This window comes from Triticum dicoccoides, chromosome 4A (assembly GCF_002162155.2).
Source record: "Triticum dicoccoides isolate Atlit2015 ecotype Zavitan chromosome 4A, WEW_v2.0, whole genome shotgun sequence".
In the NCBI taxonomy this organism is placed as follows: Eukaryota; Viridiplantae; Streptophyta; class Magnoliopsida; order Poales; family Poaceae; genus Triticum; species Triticum dicoccoides.
Window position 1 is genome coordinate 2804298 of NC_041386.1, and position 9702 is coordinate 2813999.

At 38.2% G+C, this 9702-nt stretch overlaps 1 protein-coding gene across 1 annotated transcript in view; it reads right to left on the bottom strand.

Moving 5' to 3' along the window:
• Positions 1 to 7091: 7091 nt before the first annotated feature.
• The window catches only part of LOC119288474 (tau-cadinol synthase-like), a 24979-nt gene continuing 22368 nt past the window's right edge, over positions 7092 to 9702 (bottom strand). The window contains exons 3-7 of the mRNA XM_037568089.1: positions 8639 to 9011; positions 8243 to 8461; positions 7856 to 7991; positions 7506 to 7754; positions 7092 to 7382 (exon numbers count right to left, since the gene is read on the bottom strand). Coding sequence (XP_037423986.1) covers positions 7092 to 7382; positions 7506 to 7754; positions 7856 to 7991; positions 8243 to 8461; positions 8639 to 9011 — 1268 coding nt within the window. The remainder of the gene's footprint in view (positions 7383 to 7505; positions 7755 to 7855; positions 7992 to 8242; positions 8462 to 8638; positions 9012 to 9702) is intronic.

The window sequence follows — 9702 nt, forward strand, 5'->3', positions numbered from 1 at the left end:
CCACCCGCCGGAGCCCCGCCGCCGCCGAGGTAGCCGCCGGCCGGTTTTTGAGAAAAAGTCGATTCAGTTTTTTTTGAAAACCCTAGTTTTAATTTTTTTAATAAATAGATCGGGGTTTTTTCTGGTTTATTTATTTAGCGAGCGAGCGCCCGTTCGTCCGTTCGTTTTAACGAACGCGTTTTTCGTTTAGTTTCTGTTAACGAACGTTCGTTCGTTAACTGTTCATCGTTTTTCTTTTTCTCGGATTAAATCCGGGTTTTTTCTGATCGTGATCCCTGATCCGATGTTCGTTCTAGTTTAACTTTTCGCTCGTTTATTGGAATCAGTCGATTCAAGCGTCTGGAGTTTCGTCTTGAAACCCTCTTTCCGTTTAACCAACTCAAATAAGTTTTTGCCACTGTAAAAATTGCCCTAGATCCAGAATAGTAAACGAAGCTTGTTTCTTTTGCCGTTTGTCTTTGTTGCTTCGTTTGTTTTGATTCTTTTTGCCAACCGGAGTTCTTAAGTTGAACTTTCTGGTTAGATCTTTTGTTCGTGTTTTACCTGTGCATTAGTTGAGTACTTATTGTATGCTTGTTTGTTTGCAATAGAGTATCCGGAGTGCGCCACTTGCTACTTCGAATCGCTAGGTTTCCCGGATTATCAGCAAGGCAAGTAACACTTTGATCATACCTCCTACTACCTAGTTTTATTGTATTAGTTCCAATCCTCACACATTGCATGATTAGGATCTAATTAAATTGTGGGTTTGGGAAGTAGTTGAGGTAGAACCTATTACCTATTTATTTTCAAACCTTTGGGAGTTACTCTTACGTTTGCTTATTATGCCATGCTATGCTAGTAGATGTGGATTGGGTGATTGTATCCATGACAGATGTGAGATTGTTAATTAATGGTTTATTTAAGGTGGCAACCTAAACACACATCTGGGTGGATTGAGGCACCTGGGTATTCCAGCGATTACCTGTTTTCTTTTGGACCGCCACCCAGACACAAAGGGATCATGAGATTATTCATACTAGAAACTTCCGTGTGCAGCCACAAGCTACTATGGGCTCTAGCATAGTTGACTAAGTCGTACGAACTCTTATAGTGGTAGACTGGCAGATGTAGGGGATGTAGGTTAGTACGGTCTACCCGTTCGTAAGGTGCTAGTACTTCTGAAAGACTATGTCTCGGTCATCCGTTTCTCAAACACCATGCAGTGCTAGAAAACCAATGGAGGAGATCGAGTCTTGTGGGGAAAAGTGCGCAAACCTCTGCAGAGTGTATAAACTAATCATGATTAGCCGTGTCCCTGGTTATGTGCATCTTGAGTATCTAGTACCTGGATTATCATGTTAATCTCATCATGTTACTCTAAAGTTAATTGTTGGGTTTTTTAAAGGAAGATGCTTAATTGGGATTGAGAATGCTGTCAACCATTCTCAATGTTTAACAACTACCATGATAGTTAAATAAAATTTATTCCTTTGTAGTAGGGAAAATTGGCTTTACAAAAAACGGTAACCATAGAGCTTTCCACCAGCCATATATGCATATAGAATAGCTTATTTCATTCCATTACTCTCTATGTGTTATATTGACAGCATATTCCATGTGCTGACCCGTTTCGGTCTGGATCGTTAATGTTGCAGACTTTTCAGACGCCGATTAAGGTGCCTTTAGGTCGTGGTTCTATACTCAGTGATGCCATTGCAGTTGATGGACTCACTTATCTTCCAAGCCTTCCGCTGTTATCTTTATTAGATGGCCTTAAGCCATATTTATTGTAATAAGTTCTCTTTTGAGACACTCGATGTAATAAGTGTGTGGTTGCTACTCTGTTATAAATCCTTCAAGTACTGTGTGGTGTCAGCATTACTGATCCAGGGATGACACCGAAGCACGGAGATTGGACCGTTTGAGGTCTGGTCGCTACAAAGCCGGCCGTCCTCCCATAAAAGCAGTCCTTTTTTTATAAATAAGACATAATGAGTTTTCACGATCTACCTTATCATTATCATGGCAATGCCTAGATCTATTCCTGTTTTTATGCCTAGTTAGGGGCGCTAAACGATAGCGCTTGTTGGGAGGCAGCCACATTTTATTTTTGTTTCTTGATTTTTGGTTCTGTTTAGTAATAAATAATTCATCTAGTGTTTGTGCCAAGTAGAACCTTTCGGAAGACTTGGGGGAAGTTTTACCGACCTTGCTGTAGAAAACAGAAACTTTAGCACTCACGAGATTTGCTGCCATTATTTACTAGAGAGTGAGATTAGGTTGATTCTTTTTGCAGATGATTAATAGACAAATTCCTCACGTCCAACAATTTATTTCATAATTTTTGGGGTTACAGAAGTATTCGAAACCTACAGATTACTACAGATTATTCTGTTTTTGACAGATTCTGTTTTTCGTGTGTTGTTTGCTTATTTTGATGCATCTATGGCTAGTATCGGAGGGTATGAACCATAGAGAAGTTGAAATACAGTAGGTTTAACACCAATATAAATAAATAATGAGTTCATTACAGTACCTTAAGTGGTGGTTTGTTTTCTTATACTAACGGAGCTCATGAGATTTTCTGTTGAGTTTTGTGTTGTGAAGTTTTCAAGTTTTGGGTAAAGGTTTGATGGATTTTGGAATAAGGAGTGGCAAGAGCCTAAGCTTGGGGATGCCCAAGGCACCCCAAGGTAAAATTCAAGGACAACCAAAAGCCTAAGCTTGGGGATGCCCCGGAAGGCATCCCCTCTTTTGTCTTCCTCCATCGGTAACTTTATTTGAGGCTATATTTTTATTCATCACATGATATGTGTTTTGCTTGGAGCATCTTGTACGATTTGAGTCTTTGCTTTTCAGTTTACCACAATCATCCTTGTTGTACACACCTTTTAGGAATGACACACATGAATTGGAATTTATTAGAATACTCTATGTGCTTCACTTATATCTTTTGAGCTAGATAATTTTGCTCTAGTGCTTCACTTATACCTTTTAGAACACGGTGGTGGTTTTATTTTATAGAAATTATTGATCTCTCATGCTTCACTTATATTATTTTGAGAATCTTTTAGAACTGCATGGTAATTTTCTTTGGTTATAAAATTAGTCCTAATATGATAGGGATCCAAGATGGGTATAATAAAAAAAACTTTCATAAAAAGTGCATTGAATACTATGAGAAGTTTGATACTTGATGATTGTTTTGAGATATGAAGATGGTGATATTAGAGTCATGCCCGTTGGGTAGTTGTGAATTTGAGAAATACTTGTTCTAAAGTTTGTGATTCCCGTAGCATGCACGTATGGTGAACTGTTATGTGATGAAGTTGGAGCATGATTTATTTATTGATTGTCTTCCTTATAAGTGGCGGTCAAGGACGAGCGATGGTCCTTTCCTACCAATCTATCCCCCTAGGAGCATGCACGTAGTACTTTGTTTCGATAACTAATAGATTTTTGCAATAAGAATATGAGTTCTTTATGACTAATGTTGAGTCCATGGATTATACACACTCTCACCCTTCCACCATTGCTAGCCTCTCTAGTACCGCGCAACTTTCGCCGGTACCATAAACCCACCATATACCTTCCTCAAAACAGCTACCATACCTACCTATTATGGCATTTCCATAGCCATTCCAAGATATATTGCCATGCAACTTACCACCGTTCCGTTTGTTATGACATGTTACAACATTGTCATATTGTTTTACATGATCATGTAGTTGACATCGTATTTGTGGCAAAGCCACCGTTCATAATTCTTTCATACATGTTACTCATGAGTCATTGCACATTTCGGTACACCGCCGGAGACATTCATATAGTCATATTTTGTTCTAAGTATCGAGTTGTAATTCTTGAGTTGTAAGTAAATAAAAGTGTGATGATTATTATTATTAGAGCATTGTCCCAAGTTAGGAAAGGATGATGGAGTCTATGATTCCCCCACAAGTCGGGATGAGACTCCGGACGAAAAATAATAATAAAAATAAAAGAAAAGAAAAGGAGGCCATAAAAAGGAGAAAAGACCCAAATAAAAAAATGAGAGAAAAAGAGAGAAGGGATAATGTTACTATCCTTTTACCACACTTGTGCTTCAAAGTAGCACCATGATCTTCATGATAGAGAATCTCATATGTTGTCACTTTCATATACTAGTGGGAATTTTACATTATAGAACTTGGCTTGTATATTTCAATGATGGGCTTCCTCAAAATGCCTTAGGTCTTCGTGAGCAAGCGAGTTGGATGCACACCCACTTAGTTTTTTTTGTTGAGCTTTCATACACTTATAGCTCTAGTGCATCCGTTGCATGGCAATCCCTACTCACTCACATTGATATCTATTGATGGGCATCTTCATAGCTCGTTGATACGCCTAGTTGATGTGAGACTATCTTTTCCTTTTTGTCTTATCCACAACCACCACTCTATTTCACATATAGTGCTATGTCCATGGCTCACACTCATATATTGCATGAAGATTGAAAAAGTTTGAGAACATCAAAAGTATAAAACAATTGCTTGGCTTGTCATCGAGATTGTGCATGATTTAAATATTTTGTGTGTTGAAGATAGAGCATAGCCAGACTATATGATTTTGTAGGGATAACTTTCTTTGGCCATGTTATTTTGAAAAACATAATTGATTTGTTAGTATGCTTGAAGTATAATTATTTTATGTCAATATTAAACTTTTATTTTGAATCTTTCGGATCTGAACATTCATACCACAATAAAGAAAATTACATTGAGAATTATGCTAGGTAGCATTTCACATCAAAAATTCTGGGGGCAAATATACCTTTCACTTTGCCATCCTTCTTATACGCAAAATACATGGGGCAGTTCCACTTCTAGTGACCAGTTTCTTTGCAGTAGAAGCACTCAGTCTCAGGTTTAGGTCCAGACTTGAGCTTCTTCACTTGAGCAGCAACTTGCTAGCTGATTGCTCTCTGACTATAGCGCCAGAAAAGCTCCTGTCTGCTAGGACTACGTCGGTATTTCCCCAAAGAGGAATGGATGATGCAGCACAATGACGGTAGGTATTTCCCTCAGTGAAGAAACCAAGGTTATCGAACCAGTAGGAGAACCAAGCAACACAACGTAAACGGCACCTGCACACAAATAACAACACCTCGCAACCCGACATGTTAAAGAGGTTGTCAATCCCTTTCGGGTAACGATGCCAAAAAATTGTAGTAGATTAAAATACTAGATTACAAATAAAATAAAGTACAGCAAAGTATTTTTGTATTTTGGTTTAATAGAACTGAATAAAAATGCAAAGGAAAAGTAGATCGCAAGCAAATATATGAGAAAGAAGACCTGAGAGTTAGATCGGTCTCACAATAAGTGACATATCGCTTTCTCTCTCTAAAAAAGAGCACAACGAGATATATATATATCTGGCTTGTATACCGATTCCTAATACGAATCCCCTATGGGCGGACGACTACTATGCCTTCCCTCGTTCGCGTCCGGTCGCTGTGTTAGATCGGTTCCGTCCGTTTTTTCTTTCTTTCTGTTGTTAGTTCTTTGGTTCCTTTGTTTTTTCATTGGTTTTCGTTGGTTTTTCTTTTTTTCTTCATTATCTTTTTAGTTTTCTTTGTTTTTAATGGTTTTCTTTGGTTTTCCTTATTCATTTTCTTCATTATACTATGGTTTTTTTGTTTTTTGGTTTATTCACTTTTCTTTTTGTTTTTTTGTCAATTTTTTTGTTTTCTAAACACATGTCTACTTTTTCATACACGTTGAACACTTTCGCATACATGTAAGCATGTTTTATGCACGTTTAACATTTTTCAAATACAGTTTTAATATTTTTATTAAAGCATGTGTTGAATATATTTCAAATACGTGTAATTTAAAAAATACATTTTGAAACATTTTTCCGATGATAAAAGGCATTTTTGAAATATGAAAACAATTTGTGTACATTACACAAGCATTTTTTGAAAATGTCAAGAACACCTTTTTGAAACTTGTGAAGTAAATTATCTTTGAACGCACGAAACATTTATTTTGAATTACGTGGGCATTTTTTTACATTGTACAAACATCTTTTTAAATGTCACATACGTATTTTTTTTTAAATGTGTGACATTTTGTAATTGTCACAAACAATTTTCATACACATGATTAACATTTATAATATTTTCATTCCTGTTATACTTTTTTTGTGTACGTAAAAAATATTTTTATACATATTTAACATCTTCCAAATGCAAGATTAACAGTTTTTTAAAATTTTATGTGTTTATATTCAGAAATATAAACAAAAGTAAAAAAATAAAACAAAAATGTCCTGGAAAACGAAAAAATGAAATAAAAATATGAATGATGTCAGTATGACGCTACAACTGGTTATTGGACCGGCCCAGTACGGAGTCCCTGCAGGCGAGCTGTGCCTAGACATCGCGGCGAGCGATACATAGATACGCCCCAGCCCGTCTAGCATTCTCTGTTCAGCACCGAAGCTCATGCGGGATTGCAACCACATCCAATGGCCACAGAGGCAGTGAACGGTTTAAAACAACAATGGCCTGATAGGGGGTGGAAAAGTGCATAATTAAAATGTCTCTAAATATAATAGATGAGAGAGAGAGGGAATAGGAACGAGTGTCGGGAGGGGGGGACAAGGATGCACATCGGTGGGGTGTGCCCCACGCATGATGTGACCAGCAACATGGACAACAGATGACGCCTTGGTCGAACGAGGGCACACGAGCGACCGGCGCTAGGAGCGACCGGTGGCCCGGCTGGAAACATTTTCCTTAGTAAATACTCCCTCCGTTCCGTTTCAAAATAGATAATTCAACTTTGTGCTAACTTTAGTATAAAGTTAGTATAAAGTTGGGTCATCTATTTTGGAACGGAAGGAGTAGTATATGTATGATTTGTAACTACATGTCAAGGTTTTTACCCTGCAAAAAATAAAAACCCTACATGCCAAGTTTTAAACAGATGTGCTTATTTTCAAACCAAAAGTACATAACAACAGGGTGCTTTATATATAAAATGGGGCGAAAGTCTTTTTCGATAACAACAAGGTGCACATCCATAAGTCCATTGAATGAGGGAGTATCCATGCATGTTGAGAATCTAGAGTGGGATAGGTTCGATGAACTGCTGCTGGATCTTGTCTTTGTTGCCACTTGTGAATGTGTACAGGTTAATATTGCCACGGTACATCAAGGTCATGCTCTTGGTCAGTCTGATGATTCGTTCTAAAGGCAGGAGCATAGCACGACGGTCAAATCGTGCCTGATTGGTAGTTTTCCATGCATCTTCAACCAGTTTACCCACCGCGGCCATTGCTACCTCACCCGTGACATGATGTTGGTTGATATAGCTATCTACTGAGCTGGCCGCATCCAGTTTGTTCTTCCCGTGCTGTCAAGTGTGAACACACGAATATTTACAAAATTAGACAATTCACTTTACTCTACAATTATTTAAGGATAATCACCAAGTAAATGAACAATTGAATGTGCACACGCACACACATATATGTACCTGAAATGCAGTCATGTCATTCATGAAACGTGCCACCTCACTGCAAGCCTTCACGGCATCGGTGCAACCAATGGCCCACTGGAATGTTTCCTCAGTTACTTCGTCGCCCATACCAATGAGTGAAGTCACGAATGTAGCTGGAGCACCTGTGGAGATAACAGAGTTCTTGATGTGATCTTGAAAGCTTGGTATGTAATTGCTATGGAACCATTCAGATTCTTGTTGGTAATGCCTGCATAGAGTTTGGATCTGTGTGCATATATACAGGAGGAGAACTTTAGATTACGAACAATAATTATATGATCTTTGATAGTACTAATTGATAACGAAATCGGTAGATAAATATATACCGCTTTCCTAGAATAAACCATGCGGTACTTGTGATCTTGTTTCAGTTCGTCCTCCAACTCTCTGAAGATATTCATCAGCTTGACATAGTATTTTTTTAAGTACACTGGTAAAATAGGGATAGCACTCTCGTCCCATCTGCATGTACTTAAGTCATCACTAACTACTATTCCCTCTTCGCAAATATAAGTCTTTCTAGAGAGTCCAACAAATGACTACATACGGAGCAAAATGAGTGGATCTACACTCTAAAATATGTCTATATACATTTATAGGTTGTTGTCCATTTAAAATGTCTAAAAAAACATAGAAACGGAGGGAGTAGTTATAAAATACTACCATCTACGAGAGGAGGGCAGATTCAAGGACCAAAGGAGATTACTACTAACCTTTGTATCGCTTCGTTGATCTTTCGACCCTCTTCCAAGGTAGCTTGCATATCAAAAGTGTCATCTAGCAGAGATATTAGCACACATATCTTGGCAAGGATTATCCGTGCATGTGCATATTGTTTCTCATAGTGTATTGTGTAACACCAGAGGTATATTTCAACGGTACGATGCCGAGAGTAGCTTAGTCCCACTTCTTCATATAGATCATTTCCCCACCTTAAGTATACATCAGTTAATAGGATATTGTATTAACTCTTTTACTTATTATATATTCATCATGATATATAAGCTCAATTTGTAATCATGGCTGATTAATCTAAATATAATTAAATTGTAACTAAATGCATATATTTTCATCCATGATAGAACTGTATATGTTCAGTGCATACGTACCGACAAAAATCCTTGAGCTCTTGCTGGTGAAGACGTTGCAGAAGATTAAATTCGAGCTTTGCAAGTTCTAGCACATAGGGGTTGCATGCTTTCTCTTGTTTGTATTCCTCAATGTAATAAGGCGCATCCACTCTACTCAGAGTCCTTGGTAATGGTATCTCAAGGCTTCGTTTGACTTGCTCAGATAAAGGGTATTTAAGACTGCCACTCATAGATTCAAGATGGTGCCTTGCAAAGGCCATGGCTTCATCGAGTTCAGATTCACCATTGACAGAAAGGTAAGCTGCATTGTATAAACTTAACAGTCCCCTCGGTTCATTAGTTATATCCTTGTTGAAGCTACCATCTTCTCCCTTGAACTTATTGAATACATCTGCAATAGAAAGTGATGTAATATAAGTTGAACCAGCTTCATGGAAGCATTTAACTAGGATTGTACTTTACTAAACAGCTCCAACCAGTAAATTCTATGTGCCAATTTTTTCCAAACTACCATTTTGAATGAAACCAGTTGGAATTATATGTACCAAGCCCATAAAACAATTATTATAATTCTTAAATAAATCGTAAAGACAACTAGCCCATTCAGATCAATATATAAGACTTGGTTTTCAACACACCACTAGGAGGTTGAGAAGAGGACACATACACACACGTTCCTCCTCCTATGCATATCGTGTTTCACGAACGAGTTGAGCGTGGGCTGGACTTATGTTGATAGTGCAAGTGCAAGTCAAAGATTTGTGCCACCCCTAGTTCTTCCTCGCCTGCTTCCTGATGTGCAACATCGTTTCCACTCATAGCAATGATGCGGCTGGGCTTGCAGCATCGCCTCTGGCGTCTCCCTGTGCATGTCATCTAGCATGCTCGGTGAGGTAGAAGTTGATGGGGAGAGAGATCGATGGGGACGATAGTGTAGAAAAGATATTGGATGCGAGACAATTGTATTCACATCATGGGGTGCCCATATATAGCACCTACAGGGGTAGTTCCGTCCATAGCAATGATCCTAATTACATGTTATATACTTGGGAAACAAGCGGGACAACTACACCTAATACAAG